The 26,414-nt window shown below is 49.0% G+C and overlaps 1 protein-coding gene across 1 annotated transcript in view; it reads right to left on the bottom strand.

Moving 5' to 3' along the window:
* The window catches only part of BCL3 (BCL3 transcription coactivator), a 34,510-nt gene extending 9,309 nt beyond the window's left edge, over positions 1 to 25,201 (bottom strand). The window contains exons 1-5 of the mRNA XM_083515873.1: positions 23,719 to 25,201; positions 20,598 to 20,763; positions 17,575 to 17,683; positions 4,929 to 5,130; positions 3,826 to 3,914 (exon numbers count right to left, since the gene is read on the bottom strand). Of these exons, the coding sequence (XP_083371999.1) occupies positions 3,826 to 3,914; positions 4,929 to 5,130; positions 17,575 to 17,683; positions 20,598 to 20,763; positions 23,719 to 24,286 (1,134 nt within the window). The 5' untranslated portion in view covers positions 24,287 to 25,201. The remainder of the gene's footprint in view (positions 1 to 3,825; positions 3,915 to 4,928; positions 5,131 to 17,574; positions 17,684 to 20,597; positions 20,764 to 23,718) is intronic.
* Positions 25,202 to 26,414: the final 1,213 nt, after the last annotated feature.

The raw sequence follows: 26,414 nt of genomic DNA, 5'->3' as shown, positions 1-26,414 counted from the left end.
GCGGGTGACCTTATTGCAGCACCCCCTGCCCGACTCCGCCGATGGAAAAGTCTTGCACATGAGTCAACGCCAGAGGACATAAACACTTTGATTCATCCGAATTCTCCAAATTCCTGTTTTGAATTTGCTTTTAGACTATTGCCTCGCTGGTTTTGTACTGTATTTTTGCTTTGACAAATTAAAAGCAAACAAACATTTTTTCAGTCACACGCCATTTAAAGATTTAAAAAATACTGAGTGGTTTAGAAGTGCTTTTAAATAAATAAATAAATAAAGGTTCAGAAAATGGTAATGACATGATCCAAGTGGACGATCGAGCATGATCTTCTTCATGCAGGGCATAGTTGAACTATGGAACTCCCTCCCACTAGAGACAGTGATGGCCACCAACTTGGATGGCTTTAAAAGAGGACCGGACAAATTCAGGGAGGATAAAGGCTAGGAGTGGCTACTAGCCACAATGGCAAGGCTTAGCTTGAGGGCTTGAGTCACTTGAATGTGACTCAGAAACTACAACTAAAGCAGCAGCTAGACTGGTGACTGGGAGCAGCCGCCGGGACCACGGAACACCAGTCCTAAAAGACCTACCTTGGCTCCCAGGACGTTTCCGAACACAATTCAAAGTGTTGGTGCTGAGCTTTAAAGCCCTAAAAGGCCTCAGCCCAGTATACCTGAAGGACCGTCTCCACCTCCATCGTTCTGCCCGGACTCTGAGGTACAGCGCCGAGGGCCTTCTGGTGGTTCCCTCATTGAAAGTAGTGAGGTTACAGGGAACCAGGCAGAGGGCCTTCTTAGCAGTGGCACCCACCCTGTGAAATGCCCTCCCATCGGATGTCAAGGACATAAACAACTATCTGACTTTTAGAAGACATCTGAAGGCAGCCTTGTTCAGAAAAGTTTTTAATGGCTGACTTTTTATTATGTTATTATATGTGTTGGAAGCTGCCTAGATTGGCTGGGGAAACCCAGCCAGATGGACAAGGTATAAATCAGGGGTGCCCAAACTTTTTTCCAAAGAGGGCCAGATTTGATGAAGTGAAAATGCGCGAGGGCCGACCAAAGTTGTTGTTTTTTAGGATTGAAGTTGTTGAGGTATTTTTACAATTTTACCCCAAGGTTGTTGAGGGTTTTTTTTAGGATTGAAGTTGAGCTTTGGGGGGATTTTACCCCAAGAAATAAACTGCCACAGGGGCCGGATTAAACTGACTGGCAGGCCAAATTAGCCCCCCAAAACAGACTTTGGACATGCCTGGTACAGTGCTACCTTGGGTTAAGAACTTAATTTGTTCTGGAGGTCCGTTCTTAACCTGAAACGGTTCTTAACCTGAGGTACCACTTTAGCTAATGGGGCCTCCCACTGCCGCCGCACCGCCACAGCACAATTTCTGTTCTCATCCTGAAGCAAAGTTCTTAACCCAAGGTACTATTTCTGGGTTAGTGGAGTCTGTAACCTGCAGCGCCTGTAACCTGAAGCATCTGTAACCCAAGGTACTACTGTATAAATAATAAAATTATTATTAAGGTAAGGTAAAGGACCCCTGGACTGTTAAGTCCATTCAAAGACGACTATGGGGTTGCGGCGCTCATCTCGCTTTTCAGGCTGAGGGAGCCGGCGTTTGTCCACAGACAGCTTTCCAGGTCATGTGGCCAGCATGACTAAACCGCTTCTGGCGCAACGGAACACCATGATGGAAACCTGAGCGCACGGAAACGCCATTTACCTTCCCGTCACAGTGGTACCTATTTATCTACTTGCACCGGCATGCTTTCGAACTGCTAAGTTGGCAGGAGCTGGAACAGAGCAACGGGAGCGCACCCTGTCGCGGGGATTCAAACCGCTGACCTTCCGATCAGCAAGCCCAAGAGGCTCAGTGGTTTAGACCACAGCGCCACCTGCGTCCCTAAAATTATTATTATTTTTTGGGTGGCCACTGTGAGAACAGGCTGTGGGACTAGATAGGCCTTTGGCTTGTTCCAACAGGCAGGCTCTTCTTAAACTAAGGAAATAAAGTCGGGGGGAAACAACTTGTTTGCAGTGATTAATCTGTGTTGGGTCATTTTCACATGCAAGTCATCTCCTGAGGCTGCAGCCAATGGGATTTGGAAGTTTGATGTTGAAATCTCACAGCCATGACAAGGCACCGTTCAGAGGCTTGTCTAGCAAATGGGCCGTGATGACCGAGCGCAGCCTCTCCCTGTGACTTGCAGGAGCAAGTAACTCTCCACACCTGCGGCTGTCTAAACAGCTCTTACGCCCTCAAGCAACTCCACCCGCCCTGCCTCACTTGCCCAGGAACGCTGTGATGCCCATTTTGTCTCCGCTTCCTCCAGAATCCTTCCTCAAAGCCATTCCTTCTGCGGAGTTTTTGGCACAACACCGTAGACCTCCTACCCATGCACATGGCTCCCCTTTGTTTACAATCCATTCTCCCAGTGCCATTGTACTGGATCTTATATTGTAAGCTCCTCGGGACAGGGACCTGCCCTCTTGTAAAACACTGTACAGTGGTACCTCTGGTTACAAACTTAATTCATTCCGGAGGTCCGTTCTTAACCTGAAACCATTCTTAACCTGAGGTACCACTTTAGGTAACGGGGCCTCCCGCTGCTGCATGATTTCTGTTCTCATCCTGAGGTAAAGTTCTTAACTAATTCCGGGTTAGCGGCATAGCTGTCAATTTTTCCTTTTTCTTGCGAGGAATCCCATTCGGAATAAGGGAATTTCCCTTTTAAAAAGGGAAACGTATGGTTAGCAGAGTCTGTAACCCGAAGTGTTTGTAACCCAAGGTACCACTGTATCAGCAAATAAACAAGCTATGGAAACAGATGCACATTTGATGAAATTGACAGTTTTACACAGGCAGCAAGCTTTGTTTGGAGCTGGAAGGGATCACCTTGTTTAACTGCCTACAATGCAGGAATTTGCAGCTTTCCCATACAGGGATCGAACTCACCACCTTGGCATTATTAGCACCACGCTCTAACCAACTGAGCTATCCAGCTCCTGAACAGAGTTCTCTCGAACCCTGCTATATTAGAGCTGTGAGCAAGGCGTCCTCTCAAAATTCTTCACTCCATTTGTGGGCAAACTATAGGGTGGGGTGTTTTTTCCTGGAAGGGGGAAGGTGGATTTCACTGAATTTCTCAGAGGAAGGGAAATCCCCTAACAGTTTCTTGGGAGTAGGGCTTGTCATTAGTCATGAGGGGAGGACAAATTCCTTCTTTCTCCCTCTGAGACTGTGTGTGTGGCCACAGCCAAACCATGTAAAGCATTAGGATGCCACTTTATACAGTCATGGCTTCCCCCTAAGAATCCTGGGAGTTGTAGTTCCTTAAGGGTGCTGAGAGTTCTTGGGAGGGGTCCCCTGCTCCCCTCAGAGTCTCAGTTCCCAGAGTTCCCTGGCAAAAGAGATGGAGCGCTAAACCACTCTGGGAATTGTAGCTCTGGGAGGGGAATATGGGCTTTCTAACAACTCTCGGCACCCTTAACAAACTACAGCTCCCAGGATTCTTTGGGGGAAAGCCATGACTGTTGAAAGTGGTACCATAGTGCTTTACGTGGATAGTTTGAATGTGGCCTCTGTGTGTGTGTGTTTGTAGCCTGGGCCCTATTTTGCATCCTCCATGATGCCCCGGGCCTAGCTATGTTGCAGGGCATTGTGGGAGGGAAATGGCAGCCACCACAAACGTTGGAGAACATTCAGAGAAAATTCCGCGAAATGGCCTTCCTCTTCTGAGCAGACTGAGAAAAAGGAAAGCTGTCTTCTATTTTCCTCAGAACGACATCTTCTGAGAAAGTTCAGTGTAGCTCCTGCGCTTACTTACCACAGCATCAACATCTGCCCCGTGTTCTAGCAGAGTCAGAATAATGTCACGATTCTGGGTTCCAACAGCCACATGGAGAGGTGTAAAACCTGGTCAAAAAGCAAGAGAGAAAGAAATGAGACAACTGAAGAAGGAAGGAAATGTACATCTGAGGATTATCTGTCTCACGAAGGCAGGATAGTTCCTCCATATAATGAATAGAAAATGGGGAAACATAACAAAATGATGTAGGAAACCCAGTACAGTAGTAATAATAATTTTATCGCTGTGGTTTAAAATGGTATTTCAGGATTTACATTTAGATGACTGTGACTGTTATATGTTTAAGGTCTCCTTGTGACTGAAAGCAGTATATAAATATGTATGGTAGTAATGATGATGATGATGATGATGATGATGATAATAATAATAATAATAATAATAATAAAAAGGATCCTATGTTGCAATCGTTTTTGGAATACTTTCTACTATGGTTGCCAGATTTTTTTCAATGAATCCAGGGACACTTTTTTTTTCTTAAAGCTGAGTAGCAACAGGGAGTCAGTAGTGGGGATGGTGAGGCAAAAGACCCTGGGCCCAAGCACACATGCATATTGTATAAAGGTGCAAAGCCCTTTGTTCGCACCCTGCAAAACATAAATGCGCAGAGTTGGGGGTAAAGTCAAGGAAAGTTACAGTGCCTGCTGTGGCTATAGAGACTGAAACAGGAGAGACATGTTTTGTTCATTCATTCATTCATTCATTCATTCATATTTATACTATGTAGATGCCAAAATCAGCTGCCATGCCAAGTTGAAGATGTTGGCTTTGATCTCCAAGACCACCATTTTCATACGGTCTACCAGGAACACAGTAATCTATAGGTAGCGGGGACCCCCAGAACTACTAAAATTCAGTTGCCCAGAGTTTGAATAACACATCCATTTTGCTCAAACTGAGAAGCTCCAGCCCATGGGTGGTGTGACGATGTATGGAAGTTAACCAAAGCTCTGAATTTCATTAGGGCAGCGGGTTGGGGCGGGGTGGGAGTTATATCCTTGGGTCCCGATCAACACACCAACCCATTTCCCCACCCCCATCCCCGGTTCCTCATCCACACTCACCCTCAAAGTTTCGGGCCTCCAGATCCAGAGGGGCAGGGCTCCCATCCAGCAGCTCCTGCAGGCAATGGACGCTGTCGTGTTCGCAGGCAAGGTGGAGGGCGGTCTGTCCGTTGCGGTCCAGCACCATGGGCGACGCTCCGTGAGACAACAGCAGCTTCACCAGAGTTGGCTGGGCTGTGATGACAGCCAAGTGTAACGGGGTCTGGAGTTTGTAGGGGACAAAAAAAAACAACAACCATTTGTGAATGCAGATGGCTGCTGGTTATGTATTTATAGAGGCCTACTATAACTAAAAGGGAAGCGGGTGGCGCTGTGGGTTAAACCAAAGAGCCTAGGACTTGCCGATCAGAAGGTTGGTGGTTTGAATCCCCGTGACAGGGTGAGCTCCCGTCGCTCGGTCCCTGCTCCTGCCAATCTAGCAGTTCGAAAGCACCTCAAAGTGCAAGTAGATAAATAGGTACCACTCTGGCGGGAAGGGAAACGGCGTTTCCGTGCGCTGCTCTGGTTTGCCAGAAGCGGCTTAGTCATGCTGGCCACATGACCCGGAAGCTGTACGCCGGCTCCCTCGGCCAATAGAGCGAGATGAGCGCTGCAACTCCAGAGTCGGCCACAACTGGACCTAATAGTCAGGGGTCCCTTTACCTTTACTATAACTAAAGTTCTTAATCTGGGCCCTGTGAGGCCTTCGTATCCATCAAAGCCAGCAGCTGCGGTATGTTTCAGGTATGCTTTGAAGCAGCCATGATGGATCAAAATGGATTTGGCGTCTCTTCTGTAGAAGCAGCTCAAAGCATTGTGTACATGTTTGCTGCTTTAGATACGGGTCACGCAAGCCTTGACAATAGGATTTAGAGTAACAGGAAAAGCTTTTTTATGTCTGTGACAACAGCTGTGAGAATGCTTCTAGCCCAGAGATGGAAGGACAGAGAAGAAGAACAGCAGACTAAACTGATGGAGTATGCAAAGATGGCGAAACTGACAGGAAAGATCAGAAACCAGGAAGATTAAGTATTCCCAAAATACTTTATTTTAAATATGGAACCCATGAAGGGAAGTGGGGAGGTCCGAGGGTTTGAAAGAACCATTTGTTTTAATGTTTGAAATGGTTAAAGATAAAATGTGTAAAATTATGTAAAACCAAGTGTCCTGGGAGACGATGAAAGTGGAAGCTTCTGATTCTAACTGTAAATTAATAACAGTTCCCTGTGATGTTCCGGAAACCCTGGCTTGATTAAACTCTAGTTAGGATCGATTTGCAGTTTCAAAACCTGGCTTACTCTGAAACCACAACACCCCACAGTTTTTGAGTTTGGGCATCATGAGGAGTTGATTCTGGATGTAGAAACACCTGTTTCTTTTTTTCTGGCATGTAAACAAGGAGGAGAGAGGGGGAAGGGGGTGAGAAGGAGCTTGGGGGTCTCCACAGCTAGGAGAGCTAGCAGGAAACCACGGTCACACGTGAAATCCGAAACAGACCTCTAAACAGAGAATAATGCTTCCGGATTCGCGTCTTAGTAACATTTAGGATCAGACTAATGCTTCGCTTAGCAGCAGTCATGAAATCAAAAGACGCCTGCTTCTTGGGAGAAAAGCAATGACAAACCTAGACAGCATCTTAAAAAGCAGAGACATCACCTTGCCAACAAAGGTCCGTATACTTAAAGCTATGGTTTTCCCAGTAGTGATGTATGGAAGAGAGAGCTGGACCGTAAAGAAGGCTGATCGCCGAAGAATTGATGCTTTTGAATTCTGGTGCTGGAGGAGACTCTTGAGAGTCCCATGGACGGCAAGAAGATCAAACCTATCTATCCTGAAGGAAATCAGCCCTGAGTGCTCATTGGAAGGACAGATTCTGAAGCTGAGGCTCCAATACTTTGGCCACCTCATGAGAAGAGAAGACTCCCTGGAAAAGACCCTGATGCTGGGAAAGATGCACAAGGAGAAGGGGACAACAGAGGACGAGATGGTTGGATAGTGTTCTCGAAGCTACAAATATGAGTCTGACCAAACTGCGGGAGGCAGTGGAAGACAGGAGTGCCTGGCGTGCTCTGGTCCATGGGGTCACAAAGAGTCGGACACGACTAAACAACAACAACAAGGCTTCGCTTCCAGCACAAAACTCAATGAAAAAGTGGAATGACTTGTAAATTGCTTCTGGGTTACTTCTGTAAGAGGGAAAACGACTAGTAAGTTCAGTAAATAATAATATATTATCTCCCTATTTATCTCACTATGTGTGTGTGTGTGCTGCTGTCTGTGCACAGGAATCGTGCTGTGTTCTTGCAGGTCATTTCTGGGTAACAGCAGAAGAACAACTGCAGGGAAAGTTGAACACAGGTCCCCCCCCCCACTTCCCTGCACCAGAGCTGTTTGTAGCTGGCGATGTCACAGAAGAGAAACCGAAGAAGTGGCAGAGTTCAAACTCAGCATCTCCTACGCAGCCAGCTAACCAGAGGAAACCCAGCTGGTTCCCACAGAAGAAACCACAGCCCCAGCACCTGCCTGCGCTGACGCAATCGGGCGCTTCTCAGAAAGGGACAGGGCTGGTGCAAAAGAAGGGTTTATGAGAAACAGATAAGGAAATGACAGCGAGGCTGGGAGGGCAATCTGCAGCCTGCTTTCCCCTGAATTCCGCACAAACACAAACACACACACACAAACCTATTTTGGCGGCATAGCACCATTCTCTCGAACCCTCACCGCAATCTGACTTGCGTAGCGTGCAGTTCTTTTCCTCGGAAAGGCTTCCAGACAGAGAGTCTGTAAACAGGAAAGCTCTTTTCTTCAGAGACCCTCCAAACTCAGAGCCCAAGTATCTTTTAGGAGCCCACTGGAGTAGGCCAAAGGCCCATCCAGTCCTGTTTCCCAAGTTTTCCAACCAGCTGCCGGCAGGAAGCCCGCAATCAAGATCCCAGAAAAGAGCAACTCTCCCCTTCCTGTGGCTTCCAGCAACTGGCTTTCAGAAGCTTTCCTGTGGGAGAGAGTTCCGCAGTTTCACATAGCACTGTGGAAGGCATTTGGTTTGGAAGTCTTTTGGCCGGACTTTTGTGGTAGAGGTGGGTCCGTATGGGACGAGGCTGAAGGCCATCGGATGGCTTGATATGGCACAACCGGAGAGTATTTTTTTAAAAAAAAAATACCTGTATTTTGCTTTAAACAAATACAGATAAATATAGGCAATCAAAATTATAAAAGAAAATTGCTTAATAATAATGATGATGAAAAAAGCCAAAAAACTACAAAAAAAATCAAAGTACGTGGCATAGAACATAAGCCATTATGGGAAAGAAAAAAGAAAGAAGAAAGGAGGAGGAAAGTAAAAAACGAAAAAAGAAAAAAAGGGGGGGGGGAGAAAAAAAGAGAAAAAAGAGTAAGATGAGCCAAAACACAAGAAGGCTCGCTTCCGTCAAGGTCACAACAGATCGTTATTCTTATCAATTCTCTCTATCTGCATTCCATCTTGGTATTAGGGAACATTTCCCTATGCGGTATCATTCTAAACATAACCAGGTCTTTCTTGATGAACCTTTATCCCCTAGATAATTATTTAAACATTCCCATTCTTCTTTCACCATCTTTTTAGGTCTATCTCTTATTGCATCTGTCAGCTTCGCAAGCTCCAAGTACTCGCGCAATCTGACTACCCATTCATCTTTAATGGGTGTATTTTTATCTTTCCAGTGTTTTGCCACTATAACCCTCGCTGCTGACGTCGCATACATAACCTGGTTTTATTTTTGGAGAGTATTTGTTTTGTTCTGTTCCCAGCCCCACCGGCTTTTGTAAAATGGCATCATCTGCCTTGATACCTAGGTGGGCCACCTTCAAATATCTCAAGGGCTGTCACATAAGAAAAGAGGGGACAAGCTTGTTTTCTCTAGCTCTGGAGGGTAGGACTTGGGGGTAATGGGTTCAGGTTATAAGAAAGGAGCAATTGGACAGTGGAACGGATTCCCTCGTGAGTTTGTGGACTCTCCTTCCTTGGAGGTTTTCTAGCAGAGGTTGGATGGCCATCTGTCATTGAGAGATGACACCGGTCCTGAGAGATCTCCATTGGCTCCCAGTACGTTTCTGAGCACAATTCAAAGTGTTGGTGCTGACCTTTAAAGCCCTAAACGGCCTCGGTCCAGTATACCTGAAGGAGCGTCTCCACCCCCATCGTTATGCCCGGACACTGAGATCCAGTGCCGAGGGCCTTCTGGCGGTTCCCTCATTGCAAGAAGTGAGGTTACAGGGAACCAGACAGAGGGCCTTCTCGGTGGTGGCACCCGCCCTGTGGAACGCCCTCCCATCAGATGTGAAGGAAATAAGCAGCTATCCTATCTTTAAAAGACATCTGAAGGCAGCCCTGTTCAGGGAAGTTTTTAATATTTAATGCTGTATTGTTTTTAACATTTGATTGGGAGCCGCCCAGAGTGGCTGGGGAAACTCAGCCAGATGGGCAGGGTATAAATAATAAATTATTATTATCATCATTATTATTGATACTTTTGCTGAGATTCCTGAATTGCAAGGGGGTTGGACTAGATGACCCTTGGAGTCCCTTCCAGCACTTCAATTCTATGATCTTGATATTAAAAATGTACCAGGAAGCATTTGGACAGGAGGAAGCTAGCTCTGCCCCAGCGAAACTAAAAAGAAACCAAAACTGTAGAAGCCAAAAGTGAGTGTCACTCATGGTTGATTGAATTTTCATTTCCAGTTAAAAGGATTTCCAGGAACAAGTCTGTACTAGCTTTCATCCACCCCCAAGACCCCAGAAAGCCAGATGTTACAGTAGAGAAATTGACGATGATGCGATACTAGGAACAGATGGGTCCAGGATCGCCGGGCAGAAGGCAGGTTTGCAATGTCACTTTCTGCTACTAGCTGGAAAAAAATAAATCTAAACACGGGACATTTGTACGTGCTCCAAGAGGGTGGAGCTGTTTCCCGATCATGTAAAATCCAATTGACATTTGTTCCGATTCAGCAGTAAAGAGGGGGTTTTCCCAGGGAAAGTAGCAAGACAATAAAAAACCACCCCACTCTCCTACTGGGACTTGGAATCATGGGGGAAATTAAAGTGTGGATGGGCTGTGAGGAATCCTGAGTATTTGTGACATCGGAAGGGATTATTTTCCTGCAAAATGGGAGGTATAGGTTTGCCACCAAAATAGTTACGCTGCCCCTAAGTAACTAGGAAGCTGTAATACAGAGACAGAAACTTGAGGACTAGGATAATGCCAACATTTGGGGCACAACACCAAATTCCGGTTAGTGGAACAGTGCAGTGAAGACAACCAGAAAGGGGGTCTCCTCCAACCTTGCAATCAAAAGCAGCGGGAATGTTCAACTTTTCATTTTTGAGAGTCTTTATTAGATCAGGACATCTCTGTAAAGGACTTTTCCCTGCAAGTTTTCCTTTTTGGAAGGCAAAATTTCTGGACTCTCACTGCTTGGGTGGCAGGGATTTCAAGCAGGAACAAGGAACATTATTCTTTATTAAACACGGGTCGCTTTTTAAAACAACAACAACAACATGCAAGTAAAAAAACAATAAATAAATAAATAACACACACATTAAAACCAGCAAAAAATATCATTCATCTTTTTAAAACACAGAACACCCCACCCACTGAAGGAAGCCGCAGCTCATTAAAAGCCAAATAAATGTTTTTGCCTGGTGCCCTAAGGTTAGCAATGATGGTGCCAGGTGAGCCTCGCTAAGCATTCCACAAGAGGGGGGACACCACTGAAAAGGCCCCGTTCTGGTGTTGGCCTCCTCTGGAGGAGGAACACAGAGAAGAGCTATCGGCTGAGGGTTTGAGCCAGTTCATAAGCAGAGAGGCAGTCTTTGCAGGACTGGCGTCCTGAGCCAGGTAAGGCTCAAAAACAGCACTTTGAATTTGGCCCGGAACCTATCTATGCTGGAAGGATGCAAGATGGATTTACCCAGGAGGCAGCCTTCATTTAGTAAGACATCTCCTTGGCTGCCATGGGAACTCTCTTTCCTGCGGTCTGAGGATTGCGGATGGGCGTGAACAAGACAAAACTCCCACGAGCCGTCCTTTCCGTTGCGCAAGGCCGCGCCTGCTTTTCAGATTTACGGCTGCCACAGAAATCTAGTTCAAAAACCTCAAATCCGAAAGTTGGCTGTGCACAAAAAATAAAGGACAGAAACGGAGCGAGGAGAAAGCATGCTTTCGGAGACGGCTTTTTATCTGCAGGATGGTTTGACCCTAGACTGCATGCTAGAAATAATATATATATATTTATAACCCCGACCCCCTCTAAAGCCTTTACCCACCCCCCTGCAACTTCCGCCTGTTGTTCCTGGTGTTGTGACTCAGTGCCGCTGAGTGCAGAGTCTTTGTGTCTTTCTTGAGCCACACGGTTGAGGAAGTTGCCTGGGGTTTGCCACCAGCGAGGGCTAGGGAAAGTCCCTTGGGCGGGTAGAGGGGAGGGCACAAGAAGCTGCTGGGAATTAAGCCTTCGAAGCTTACGACTCCTCAAGGACTGCAGGGTTTGGGGCCTTGTCTCCTTGGCTTTTGCCAGGCTGGTCTCCTTCCAGACGCACTTGGCGCCGCTGCAAAACTACAATCTCTGCTCCGCTTTGTGGAAGAGCTGACCGAGGAAGCCTGATGCAACCTGTCTGGTCCAAAGATTACAAGACTCCGACCCGGGGGTCAGCAAACATTTTCAGCAGGGGGCCGATCCACTGTCCCGCAGACCTTGTGGAGGGCCGGACTATATTTTTTGGGGGGAATGAACAAATTCCTATGCCCCACAAATAACCTAGAGATGCATTTTAAATAAAAGGACACATTCTACTCATGTAAAAACACGCTGATTCCCGGACCGTCCACGGGCTGGATTTAGAAGGCAATTGGGCTGGATCTGGCCCCCGGGCCTTAGTTTGCCTACCCATGCTGCAACCTCTCAAGAATTTACTTTTCCCTGCTCCAGCAAGCTCCCGTGCTACTTCTGTTGTGTTTTGTGTTTTCCAAGTGCAGTGGTACCTCGGTTTTCGAACATCATCCATTCCGGAAGACCATTCGACTTCCGAAATGTTTGAAAATTGAGGCGCAAAGAGCAGCCTGCCAATTCAATAGAGAAAATTGTGAAAAACAACAGATACACACAGCGGAAGCCGTTTGACTTCTGAGGCGTGTTCGGAAACAGAAGCATTTACTTTTCGGTGTTCGAAAACCAAAACGTTGGGCAATGCAGACATTTGAAAACCGAGGCACCACTGTAATGATTTTTTTTAAAAAAAATGTAGCAAAGAATGCTGAATACTGAGATCTGTGTGAATTACGAAAATTAAGCTTGAAAGCCAACTCAAGCCTCGCCCCCTGCTTCAGACAAGGATTGTCCATCAACTTTCAAGCCTTTCTTCTCAGCCTTAAAGGCTAGAAACTTGGGTTTTAAAAAACACATAAAACCCTCAGTTTTTAATAAAGTGAATTCTGCGTCTGGACCCTCCACACACATTCAGCACGTTGCAATAATTCAGACTTGATAAAATCAAGATTTATCCTCATTTCATCACACAAAACAGCGAGGCCAGGGACTCAAAAGGATCGCCAGCAATATCTTCTGGAAAAACCCGCCAGAGCATTGTTGGACTACAACTCCCATCATCCTGGGCCACATGATGGGTGTTGTAGTCCAACAACACCAGGAGACCTGAGTTTGAGAAACACTGGACTGTGGCAACAGGTTTAAGGCACCCCACTATCATAGCCAGAACCCGCTCTCTACTGGGAGCAAAGACTAAATTGAGAGGGGTGCATTGGGCCGAAGACCATGCGAATCGGTCCCTCGGTTGCCATGGAGGCCTCGAAATCCCAGGCTGGCCCTGAGGCATCCTGGGAAGGGACCAAAAGTCCTGAGTCCTTCCAAAACCACACTGGAGACAGGCCTGTCCAACTTAGTTACTGGTGGGTGGCGTCCCAACAATATGGCGGCTCAGCACATCAGGCCAATGACTGCATGAGCTCATGAGCCACAAAACAGACCCAAGACCTTTTTATTGATCTCTCAGCAGGTCCTGATCTGCCGCCACCTCTCCACCTCCGCTCTGAGGTAAACACGCCCAAGGCTTCTCCATGGCAACGGATCCCAGGGGAAGATAGGATTGCGCAAACTTTCAGGGAAATGCACCAACCATTAGGAAGCTCGGATATCCTGGGAACCAGAGTTCGAAACCTACTATTTGGTCCCAAACCAAGTGGGTTCTGCTCAGGCCCGATTTGCACAATAACACAATAGGATAGCACTAAACAGTCAGGGCTTCTTCCCTCAAAGCATCCTGGCAACTGGTGTGTTTTTTTAATGGGTTGTCAGGAGACCCCTTTGCAGAGCTACAATTCCCAGAGTTCCCTGGGAGGAGGGATCGATTGCTAAACCACTCCGTGAGGGGAATAGGGGGCCTCCTGGCAACTACGTTTCCCAGGATTCCTTGCGGGGGAAGCCATGGCTGCTAAAGCAGTGTAACAGGGCATCAAAAATATAGCGCAGATGTGGCCTCAAGAGTAGACCCATTGCAATTAATGCACCCAAGTGAGCCACGTCTGTTATCTCTCCAACGTGTCAACTCTTGAGTAGAATTAACCCTGGATATGACCCTTTGGCTTTTCAGACTCAAAATCCCAACCTACAATACGGGACCTAATAACCACTTCTTACATTTTGAAGTCGTTTCTCTTCGCTCTCTCACTCCGGCAGGGTACTACAGCTGCACAAGATGGACCTGTGAGTCTGTGGTCACGTTAATAACCAATTTTAAAAGCTGCCAACTTTCCACGGGGGGGGGGGGGGGCACGGGCGTCCAGGAACCCCCTGCCTTGGCAGAAGAATGGATCGAAAGCCCAGTAAACCTCAGTCGATCCCTGGTCTCCTCTGAGCAAGGTTTCCGCCCAAATCCCTGTGCTATCTGTGTGGGTCTTCTTTCTCTTGAGGGTTGTGTTCTTGAGGGAAGGTTATATGTTAGCAGCCAATGGAAAAGGATCCTGTGGTAGGAAAATATCCCCTTTCCTCGTCTCTCTGCTGCCCCCCCAACCCAATTTCCTCTTTCGCTCTCTCTTCACTCAGGGCTGGATGAACCATTCAGCAAAATAAGGACCCCCTTAGGGCATCAATGGGGGCAGCACAGAAATTTTCCATTGCTGGATTTACCGTGGTGGATCTGAACCAGGTCCCACCAAAAAAGGGCTCCCACAATAAGTGAAAAAAATTACATACTTATACACATGTGCGCATACATACAACAACAAAATAGTAATACAGTGGTACCTCGGGTTAAGTACTTAATTCGTGTGGAACTCCCTCCCACCAGATGTCAAAGAGAACAACAACTACCAGACTTTTAGAAGACATCTGAAGGCAGCCCTGTTTAGGGAAGCTTTTAATGTTTGATGCATTACTGTATATTAATATTTTGTTGGAAGCTGCCCAGAGTGGCTGGGGAAGGGGTATAAATAATAAATTATTATTATGGTTATCTTGGTTGCCCTCCTCTGCACATGTTCCAGCTTGTCAATACATCTGGTTACGTACTTAATTCGTTCCGGAGGTCCATTCTTAACATGAAACTGTTCTTAACCTGAAGCACCACTTTAGCTAACGGGGCCTCCTGCTGCTGCCGTGCCGCCGGAGCACGATTTCTGTTCTCATCCTGAAGCAAAGTTCTTAACCTGAAGCACTATTTCTGGGTTAGCGGAGTCTGTAACCTGAAGCGTATGTAACCTGAAGTGTATGTAACCCGAGGTACCACTGTAATAGAATCATAGAGTTGGAAGGGACCCTGACGGTCATCTAGCCCAACCCCTGAAATACAGGAATCTTTTCCCCAATATGGGGCTGGAACCCACAACCCTGAGATTGAGAGTCTTCTGCTCTACTGACAGAGCTATCCCAGCTAGAGGTTGATGATATACATTCATCCTAATGAATTTTGGAAACAGATTGGTATAGAAATATCGGGAATTGTAGGAAGGAACGTGGAAATAACTAAATTAGTGGTTCTTATTACTCTGAGTAGTACTGAGTTAAAAACAAAAGAGGAATGCAAATAGGTAAAATTGATGGTAATTGCAGCCAGACAGGTCATAGCGAGTAATTGGGAAAATGCAGAAGAGTTAGGGATGAACCAATGAAGGAAAAAACTGAATATTATAATTTTAGAATATTTAACTGTGAAGATACATAGAATGAAAGGGTTTAAGGTCAGTGAGAAAGAGGAGGATTGGTTTGAGAAGATATTGAATTATTTGAGTAGGTTTGAACAATTTGGGGCAATTAAAATGTTAAAAGTTAAATAAACCTTGTGGAGGGAGGAGTGTTAAGGTATATAGAAGTGTACGTATGGTTGATTTGAATACGTTATTATTGAATATTATTGAATATTGTATACCCAATGTATCAGCTGCCTGGGGGGTTTTCACTGTTTGTGTTTTGGTGACTGGTAAAAAATAAAAATACACTCATCTTGGGAATACAACCAAATTAGAACCTTGCAACTTGTATATGGGGGCACCGAAATCTTTGAACTGCTTGGGGCCTCTAAAGGTCTGGATCCAGAATGACTGGAAGCCCTGAAGAATGGGGGAACCTGTTCTCTCTCCCTCCCTTGATGCACAAGACCTGATCACGCTCTAAAACTTCCTGGAGGGGGAAGGGCTGTGGCTCCGTGGTTCAGAGCCTCTGCTTTGCATGAAGAAGGTCCCGCGGTTCATTCCCCCGGCGTCTCTGGGTAGGGCTGAGAACTGAAACCCTGGAGAGCCACGGCTTTGCCAGTCAATGCACAGGCAAAACTGAGCTAGACGGACTCGGCCCCAGTTTGCACTGTGCATTTAAAGCACCGTGCGGGGCCGGCCCACCCAAGAGACAAGGGGAGGCGACCGCCTCAGGCGGCAGAGTCCGCTGGGACAGCAGATCCTGATGTAGAACTTTAGCCAGGGCCGGCCCACCCAAGAGGAAAGGTTAATGCACTATTTAACGTAGGGCCGGCCCACCCAAGAGACAAGTGGAGGCGACCGCCTCAGGTGGCAAGATCCACTGGGGCGGCAAAGCCCCGATGTCCATCTTTCTCCCCCCCCCCTTGCTCCTGATGTAGATCTTCCTTCATCCCTTCTTCCCTGGCGGGGAGAGAAGTGCAATTTTGGGCTCTGCCTTAGGTGCCAAACTGTTTTGGGTTGGGCCTGGCACTATGACACAACTTTAAACAGCCCCCACCCCAGGAAAAAGGTGTGGGAGCTGTAGTTTGCTATGGCTGCTGAGACTTGTTAGGAGATACCTGATTCCACTCGCTAAAACTACAATTCCCAGAGTTCCTTGGGAAGCAGGACTGACTGCGAAACAGGGCTGAGGGTTGTAACAGGAGGTCTCCAAACAGGGCTTAACAAACTACAGCTCCCAGAGTTCTTTGGGGGAAGCCATGACTGTTTAAAGTGGTATCGCAGTGCTTTCAATGTCTGGGGTGAATGTGGCCTTGGTATAAGGCAGGTTGCTATGATTCCTCTCCCCACTTTTCCAGCTGTGTGAAATCAGCCTGAGACCTACAATAACATTTGGCCGCCCACATTGGTGCGAAGAATGAAAAGCCAGATGGAAACTTTCTCCCCGTGGCCTGAGAGAGATGCAATCATCCTGAAGCAAAGTTCTTAACCCGAGGTAATATTTCTGGGTTAGCGGAGTGTGTAACCTGAAGCGTATGTAACCTGAAGCGCATGTAACCCGAGGTACCACTGTACCTCAAAATATCAGGTGCTGCGGACAAACAACAAGGTACGATTGCCTTCACATCCTCTATGCTAAGATTCTTGGTGGCCACGGTGGGATTTATTTATTTATTGCATTTCCGTTCGCCTTGCTTTCCTCCAAAGAGAATGTATAGTTCCCCTCCCTATTTCATCCTATAAAAACAACCCTGTGAGGTAGATCAAGGGAAGTAATAGTGCCACTGTATTCTGCTCTGGTCAGACCTCACCTGGAGTACTGTGTTCAGTTCTGGGCACCACAATTCAAGAAGGACACTGACAAACTGGAACGTGTCCAGAGGAGGGCAACCAAAATGGTCAAAGGCCTGGAAACGATGCCTTATGAGGAACGGCTAAGGGAGCTGGGCATGTTTAGCCTGGAGAAGAGGAGGTTAAGGGGTGATATGATAGCCATGTTCAAATATATAAAAGGATGTCACATAGAGGAGGGAGAAAGGTTGTTTTCTGCTGCTCCAGAGAAGCGGACACGGAGCAATGGATCCAAACTACAAGAAAGAAGATTCCACCTAAACATTAGGAAGAACTTCCTGACAGTAAGAGCTGTTTGACAGTGGAATTTGCTGCCAAGGAGTGTGGTGGAGTCTCCTGCTTTGGAGGTCTTTAAGCAGAGGCTTGACAACCATATGTCAGGAGTGCTCTGATGGTGTTTCCTGCTTGGCAGGGGGTTGGACTCGATGGCCCTTGTGGTCTATTCCAACTCTATGATTCTATGATTCTAGGTAGGTCAGGCCGTGGGCGAGTGACGCTCAAGGTCACCCAACCAGTGGGGATTCGAACCCTGGTCTCCTGGGTCTGGGTCCAACACTCTAACCCCTACACCACACTGCCTCTCTCTGGATGATGGACCGACAGCACGCCCCTACCCCACAGATCACACTTACCTGCCGCAGGTTGTTGAAGGTGTCCAGGCTTTGCCTCCCCTGGTGGAAAAGAGCAATCAGGCGCCGAGCAGCCAGAAGATTCCCCTGAACCACAGCGATGTGGAGAGGCCTGGAACGGGACAGAGAAATGAGCTGCGAATCCATTAGACCACAGATCCCTCCCCTCCCGGTCTGCAAAGCTTTGCTAACCTGGCGCCTTCCAAACTACAACTCCCATCAGCCACCTGGAGGCACCACTTTGGCAGGGGTTGCATTGGGCACATGAGAAAAGTTGATCGGGACTGAAGGTGGGGTGGATTGGAACAGCAGCTTCCAAGCTGTGGAGCTCCCTGCACCCAGAAGCACCTTCACTATACAAGAAACCCTATACCTGGGCTTTTGACACTTGGAAGGGACCCGAAGGGTCATCCAGTCTAACCCGCAAGATGCAGAAATCTCAACTAACTCATCCATGGAGTGAAATGTACGTTTTTTAGGACGCACCTTATCTCTGTGATTGGGCGCCGTTTTAAGCTGTTTTTAATATTGCCTCTTAATAGAGCAACCAACACATACAGTGGTACCTCGGGTTACATATGCTTCAGGTTACAGACTCCGCTGTCCCAGAGATAGTACCTCGGGTTAAGAACTTTGCTTCAGGATGAGAACAGAAATTGTGCTCCGGCGGCACAGCGGCAGCAGCAGGAGGCCCCATTAGCTAAAGTGGTGCTTCAGGTTAAGAACAGTTTCAGGCTAAGAACGGACCTCTGGAACGAATTAAGTACTTAACCCGAAGTACCACTGTACTTAAAACAACCCTTTTCCCTATGTATTTTTAAAAAGCACTATTGTATACGGTGGTACCTCTGGTTACATACTTAATTCGTTCTAGAGGTCCGTTCTTAACCCGAAACTGTTCTTAACCTGGAGCACCACTTTAGCTAATGGGGCCTCTCGCTGCTGCCGCTGCACAATTTCTGTTCTCATCCTGAAACAAAGTTCTTAACCCAAGGTACTATTTCTGGATTAGCAGAGTCTGTAACCTGAAGCGTCTGTAACCTGAAGCGTATGTAACCCGAGGTACCACTGTATCTATATTTTCCATTTTGTCTTTATATGCAGAAACGGTTCATGCTTTGAAATAAAATGATTTGTCAGCATAACGTTTGTGGAAATTATTTCTATACTTATTTCTAAGACTTCAGTTATCCCCAGGGTAAAAAAAGGGGGGGCACATTATCTACCTGGCCCGGGCCTCTGCCTGGCTCTGCAAGGCCCTGGTCTGAACCCTCTATAAAGGGGCATGTGTGGGGTTAAGGGGGTCTCCCTGCTTGCAGCCCCCTCCCTATTTCACTCCTGGCCAAAGCTCTCGCTCTCGGTTGTCCAAAGTCTCAACGCCCCCCTGCCACCTATCTGCATAGCACCCCGGGCTCCACCTGACTTCGCAGAAGCTGCCTCTCTCCCCGCTTGCGATGAAACGAAACCGCCTTATCGTCTGGGGCCAAGCCCACAGGCAGCGGGAAGGGCTCCCAGGGCACCGGCTTCCAGTAAGCCGAGCCCTGACCTCCGCTTCCTGTCTCGCTAACGGAGCCTCAAGGGCTCACCGCAGGAGCCAGCCCCCCCAGCGGAGAGGAAGGAGGAGAACAGCAACCCCTGGTTCGGGTCTCTGCAGCTCAGAAGGATGTGGGGCAGCTTAAGGAGGAGAGAGGGGCGGGGGTCACTTCTCCCCTTCGCCCCATTCCAGGAAAAGGGACAGGGCTGCCAACAATTACACAGCAGGGGAAACGTCAGCAGACGGGGAGGAAGTCAGGGTGTGTGTAAGAGAGAGGGGTGTAGCTTGGGTAGGGGATTCCCCTTTGGCAGCTGCGCTTGGCTCCGGTTAAACAAAGCTGCTCAGCGAGAGGAGGAGAAAAAGGCGGAGAGGCCTTCCTCTGCAAATGTCCAAACCAGAAGGAAAGAGCGTTACCTGTACATCTTAGGCTAAGTCTGTGATCCTTCCAACCACCCAGGGTGGAAAAAGGCAGGCTCCTGCTGTTTGGCCCTAGAGGTGGGGTAGATTGCTTTTGGATATGGAGGCTCAACCTAGCTACTGGACAGCCGCCGGCAGGCTGCACCCACCAGGAATGTGTCTAATCAGGGCTCTCCCCTCTGCCCCCCAATTTGTCCTGACATGATGCGGCAACACAATTCCGCACATCAGGGGCTGGCGGGAGTCGTGGCTTGAAACATCTGGAGGGTTAGGGAAGGCTGGTGCCTGTTGATTATGCAAAGGGTGGATTTCTTCATCTTGGGAGACCCAGGTTCAAATCTACAGCAGAAACATTCCAGAAGGCTCAATCTTGAATACCTTCCAAGTCAAATTACCTTCCCTGAAAAAAAGTGTGTTTTTAAATGTGTTTGCTGCAGTTATGCTCCTTTTTATAGAAAGGTCTGTACAGAATAACCAACAGCTGCTTGTTTCCTTTTTTTAAAAGGGGCTGTGTGCTGTTGGCTTAGCTAGCGCACAGGCCCATTTCACAGATCACGCCAATAGTCACTGAGGCTAGAACTACGTGTTCTGCAAACGCATTGGGGTGGGTCATGGCATTAGCAGGGGAAACTGCTTAGTTCCTCTCCCCACAACTAGAATCTGCAAACAGCTGGTCACCAGCGAAGAGATAGAGATACCACAAAGCAACCATTTGCATGTGGGGTGAAATATGGGGTGTTGGCAGTTGCCCTCTTTGGCCTCCTCAAATGATGCCTCAAATTCTTCAGCCCCACCGTGGAAACTGAATCTAGAGGCAAGATTCAACTTCCACCCATGACTCAGACTTCAGGATGGGGAAATCAGAAACAAGGAAGTCCTCTGAGCATGTGCAAGCTGCCTTTTGGCAGCTGCTGTTTAATTATAAATTCCCAGGTATTGCACACATGCCTTCTCAGAATCGACCCTCAAAACTGAAGCTTCCCCCTCCCATTGCCTGCCAGGCCCCAATCCTTCCCGGCTTCTCCTGCACTTCCAGCTCTTCCCCCTTGAGCACCCAGCTTCTCCCTCTCCTTACGTGTCTCCGTCCTCATCTTGCTTGGTCGCTGTGGCAACGTCTAGGGCCAACTGGGCCTCCACGGGGCAGAGGAAAGAGTAAGGGGTGGGGACCCTCAGCACTGGGTTGGGGGTCACGGGATGCAAAAGCGGCGACATCTCGGGGCTGAGGAAGGGGCTGGCCAAACCTGAAACGGGGAGGTGGGGAAAAAGAGAAAGAAGGGGTTGGAATGAGATGCAAAGCCGACCCTAAAAGAACCCAGGCGTCCGGGACTCCTAGTCCCCTCATTGGTAAGTTCACTGGAAGGCTTTCCTTGAGCTCTGCCCGTCGCCAGCCTCTTCAGGAGCAAGGAATGCCGTTTTGAGCCTCAGTAGTGGTGGCAGAGGGAATGGGCGCAAATGGAAAGAGTGACAACAAAGCTCCAAGGTTGCATTTTATTTCCTCCAAAGGCAGCACATTTTAAAGGGTGCTTTGTTATTGCTGTTTGTATACGCAGATGCATTTTAGGCTTCACAACAACCGAAGACAGGGGTGATCCTTTTGATTTGTTTTAAAAATAGAGAGAGAGGAGGAAGCTGCCCCTCTCCCAAAAAAACCCCCCTTGGTTCTTCTGCTAAAAAGCTCAGATTTCCTCATTCTGGTCAAACTGGGTGGAACTGCAGCAGAAAACGGCAATTAAAGGGTCCAATCTACACCATACAGTTAAAGCACTATTTATACCACTTTGTACTGCTCCCCCCCCCCAAATTATGGGAGCTGTAGTTTGTTAACGGTGCTGAAAGAGTGCTTTAAATGTATTGTGTGGATGTGGACTGCGTCCAATGAGATGTGCTTGGTTTCGGTTTGGCCGCATTTGCGCTGCATCTTAGGACGGTCTTTGCTTATTTGCCGCCTGAGGCGAAATGCAGTTTCCACACCTAGTGGGCAGCAAGGAAGGGAGTGGTTTCAAAGGGACAAGGTGAGCTTCATGGGTGCTCCTTAGATGGAGACACTCTGGGGCACCTCACGGTTCGGGCCACAATAGCACCACGGGAAGAAGAAAGGTCTGAGCATCTAGCGCTGCCACAGGTGTACTTCTCCCGACGCCACAATTCTGACCAAACTTGCCGTGAAGTCCTGATTCCCCACTTGAGAGGGCTGCAATTTACCTTGCGCCTGTGCTGGCCTCACACCTGACGAAGACTTCTGTTGTGCTCAGAAGCTTTGTTGTCTCCAAGCCACTAGCTGGTCCAATGGCAAACAACTCATAATAAATAAACATTAAAAATACCGTATTTTTTGCACCATAACACTCACTTTTTTCCTCCTAGAAAGTAAGGGGAAATGTCTGTGCGTGTTATGGAGGGAATGCCTACGGGTCGTGGGGGAGATCTGCTGCAGTCATGAGCAGAGGATCCATGGTTCCCCTTCCTTCCCTCCTTCGTGGCTCGCTTTGAAACAGCAAAGCGGGAGAAGAGCCGCTGAGTGGGGAGGAGAGAGGGACAGAGAGCCTGCTTCTTTAAAGGAGCAAAGCGGGAGAGGAGAGGAGTGTAAGCGGTTCCTGTCCGGTTGGTTCCTTTAAAGCAAGCAGGCTCTCTGTCCCCCTCTCCTCCCCACTCAGCTCGCTACATAGCAGCAAAGTTTTTCAGCTTGCTAAGCCGGGGATGAGCGGGGAGGAGGAAGAAAAGCAGAGCTTGCTTGCTTTAAAGGAGCAAAGCGGGAGAGGAGAGCAGCCTTCTCCCCTTATACCCCTCTTCTTCATTATTAGCAGCATCCTTCTCCACCCACCCCACGCGTGCTCCTTGTCTCTTGAGTGCTTTTCCTTCCCTCCCCACTTAAAACATGGTTACAAAGCATGGATCCACATGGATCCTCAGGATTTTTGCATTGGGCTACTCCAAACTCACTGTCAGATCACATGTCTGTGGCCACAGCATGAACTACAAAAATCATACATCCACTGTTTTGTTTAGAATATTTTTTTCCTTGTTTTCCTCCTCTAAAAACTATGTGCGTGTTATGGTCGGGTGCGTGTTATAGAGCGAAAAATACGGTACTTCAGGCGTTTCTACAGCACATGCGTTCTGCAGAGCGCTCCAGCGCGACAACGCCTACAACAAGCCGGCAAGGTGGGCTCTTTTGACAAGAGCTCTTTCCCAGTCTGCACCTGTACTGCATCAAGATGTTTTAATGATTTTATATCTTTTAATGATTTTATATCTGCTGCCCTGGGCTCCTTTGGAAGGAACGGCAGAAATAAAATTAATAGGAATAGAATCATAGAATTTTAGAGCTGGAAGAAACCCTGAAGACCATGTAGTCCCAAACTTGGGTCTCTAGCTGTTTTTTTGGACTACAACTCCCATCATCCATAGCTAGCAGGAACAGTGGCAAGGGATGATGGGAACTGTAGTCCAAAAACAGCTGGAGACTCAAGTTTGGGAAACCCTGACTAGTCCAACCCTCTGCAGGAATATACAGCTGTTCCATACAGTGATTGAACCTGCAACCTTGGTGCTATAGGACCAAATAATAATAATAATAATAATAATAATAAATAAAAATATTCTTCACTGCAGGCCAGGAGCCAGCTTGCTACAGCCACCTAGGCATTTTCAGGGCTGAGGTGCGATGCACACAAGGGGACTTCCCAATTCAGAGATTATGTTCTCGGAACCAAGGCAGGCACCAACATCTCCATTTCACCAGTTTCACAGACCTCCCATCCGTTTGGCTGCCACACCTGCCTGACAGATTCATTTCCTCCTTGCTGCATGCCTTCCTCTTCTTGACCCCTACAGCTGGGAAACAAAAAACTTTTGGGCGAGTCCAAAGCCCTTCCTTCGCCTCAATTACCAAGTGGGGCCCTTAGATCACAAAAGGGAAGATGCAAACTAGGAGTGGGTCACCTGCGGCCCTCAAATGTTGTGGGGCTCCATCTCCCCCCCCAACACAACCCAGAGATGATGGGGTGTGTGGTCCATCGAGATCTAGAGCACCGCAGGTGAGCCACTCTCGGAAAGGCAAGCGGATGGGTGCCAAGTGATTGTGAAGGAAGTTGGCTGCAGAAAAACCCTAAGGATGGAGAGGTAGAAAAATCAGCTGCTGGCGGAAGGAGATTGAGCGGGGATAGAGCATTCCAGAGAGCTTGCCTTCTCTTTACCTGAGTAATACGCAGCTGGGAATCTTGGGTAGCTGACGGAGATATACGGAGAGTGGTAACCATTGAAGGGGGAGCCCCACAGTTCGCTGCTCTCCGTCTTGGGGACTTTGCCAGCCAGAGGCCCCTGGGCGTCCCCATCTGCCCCCGGCACGACATACGGGCGTTTCCGCAAGGGCAAGCACGTCTTGGCCTTCTTCTCTCCTTCCAGCCCCGCCTGGGGGGAAGCCGTGCTCCGCATTCCTGGAAGGATGGGGCCGGGCTGGCAGACGGCACTCGGGGCTTCCTCGGGCTCCTGGGAAGTAGGCAACCGCCTCCCGGAGGCGTCCAAAGAAACCTCTCTGTCGGGGGCGACGCATCTGCCTTGGCTGCCCCCTTTCCGCCAGGTGCTCAAGTCCACAGGTAGCTCCCCGGCCATGTTTGCCAAATCCTCCTTGCCGTCGCCGGGCAGGGACTCCCGAGCAGGGTTCGCTTTCGGCTCCAGAGCTGGGTCAAGGGCTGGTGGAGCGGGAGGCGTCCACCTGGTCAGCTTTCCCGGGTGCTGCTGAGTGGTCAGTCGGAAAGTCACCATCACCTGCTCATGTTCACAAACCAAAAGCCCCCAGGGAACCCGCTCACCCAAGGCAGCTTGGGGGAGGCTCTCAGTTTCCGACGGCGGCCGCTTTCCAAGCGCCCTCCGACGGACGCTGCAAATCCCTTTCCATAGGCTCGGAAGAATGGATGGCCCGGTTACCTCCACCGACGCGCCATGTGATCACACCTGAGCGCTTGGCTCACAGGGTGTGGGCAGTGGGTGAGGTGTCATGCTCAGGAAGCCGGCAGGCAGTCCTTTCCGAGAGCAGCAGGGAGAGAGCCGGGTGGGGGGTGCAGGAAGGTCACAACCTCACCCGCACCCTCCTCGTCCGCTTTCTGGATTCCGGGGAAAGGAGTCACCAGCCAAGCCGCGCCCGGTCTCCGCGCTCCGTCCCTTGCCAATTCTCTTCTCTTGTTTTTCTTTTTCCTGGCTGGAAGTGCTCCCCCGCCGCCCAAACTCGACGGTCCGGGTGGCGATGGCAGTGCCCTCAGTGCCCCGCGGGCGCCCACGAGTGAATCCCGAGGAGCGGCGGTGACACCCGCTGCTTCGCCCACCCTCGGCGGTAGAGGAAGCCGGGACTTCCCCGTCGGCTCAGCTGAATACTAGGGACTTTCACAGACGCCTCTTACCGGCCTCCCCTCCCCGGGGGAGTTCCGCCTACAGTTCCTCCTCTTCTTGGCCGCCTGCCCGCTCTCGAAACTCCTTCCCCCGGCAGGCGCACAACGGCCAGGGGAGCCCTGCGCGCCATGCGCCCAGGGCGCATTGCCAAAGAGGCCAGGTGCGCCCAGGGCGCATTGCCAGCTCCGCAGGCGGAGAGGCGAGCGGGATCGGGGGGCGGGGAGGCGCTTCGCTTCGCTTTTGCGGCCCTTTTCCCGGACTTCTCCCCTCCCAGCCGGGAACGCCCCAGAGGGGAAGGGCAAGGAGTGCGACCGCCCCTCGCCAGGGCTAGGAGGCGACGGGGCGCTTAACTCTTTCATCGGGAAGAGGCCAGGGGAATGAGGGAAAGACGCCCAGCGATGAATGAGGCTGCGCGGCTCAGTGGTTTTTACTTAAGGATAGGTTCGGTACTGGAATTACTGGCCTTGCTGTAATAAGAACCCTGATGGACCATCAGGCCAGTTCCCCATCGGGTCCAGCATCCTGTAGGGCCAATCAGATGCCCGTGATATGCCCGCAAGCGGGACCCGGGCGCAAGAGCCTTCTCCCTCCTGCGCTCTCCAGCAACGGGTATTCGGAAGCGTTCCTGCTTCCGGTTATGCAGGCAGGGCTCGCGGCTCGTAGCCATCGTTTGCGTCTCCCCACCGCCGTGCAGTCACACATTTTAATGTTTGTGGTTTTTAGATTTTTGTAAATCGCTTATTAGCCCATTTTGGCATTAAGTGTTGCATAGAAGCCAACTATGTACATATATATGTACATATATGGACTTACGTACAACTATGTACACATAGTTATATATGTACAGTACCTATGTTACATAGGAGCCAACTATGGGGATGCGGGTGGCGCTGTGGGTTAAACCACAGAGCCTAGGTCTTGCTGATCAGAAGGTCAGCGGTTTGAATCCCCGCGACGGGGTGAGCTCCTGTTGCTCGGTGCCTGCTCCTGCCAACCTAGCAGTTTGAAAGCATGTCAAAGTGCAAGTAGATAAATAGGTACCACTCCGGCGGGAAGGTAAAGGCATTTCCGTGCGCTGCTCTGGTTCGCCACTTAGTCATGCTGGCCACATGACCTGGAAGCTGTACTCCGGCTCCCTTGGCCTGTAAAGCGAGATGAGTCCCGCAACCTCAGAGTCGGCCACGACTGGACCTAATGGTCAGGGGTCCCTTTACCTTTACCTTTTTAGGAGCCAACTCCTTGGGCCTAGGGGATCTTCGGCTTCCCTAACAACAACAACAATAATCATTTATTCCCCAGCCACTCTGGGCTGCTCCCAATCGAGTGTTAAAAGCAATACAGCAATAAAATACCCCCCCCCCGTTGATGGCCATTGCCACTCAAATGGGGTCCGTGCACCACGTCATGTGTTCGATTATGCAGGGCAGAGCTTATTTGTGCCCCACAATATGTTATTATTGGGCGTAGGGGGGCATAACTGTACATAACCAACTCAGGTTCTGCCCCC

This window comes from Podarcis liolepis (genome assembly GCF_965112155.1).
Source record: "Podarcis liolepis genome assembly, chromosome: 7".
NCBI lineage: Eukaryota > Metazoa > Chordata > Lepidosauria > Squamata > Lacertidae > Podarcis > Podarcis liolepis.
Note: the sequence above shows the minus strand (reverse complement) of the source record. Positions and strands in the feature narration are given on the sequence as shown.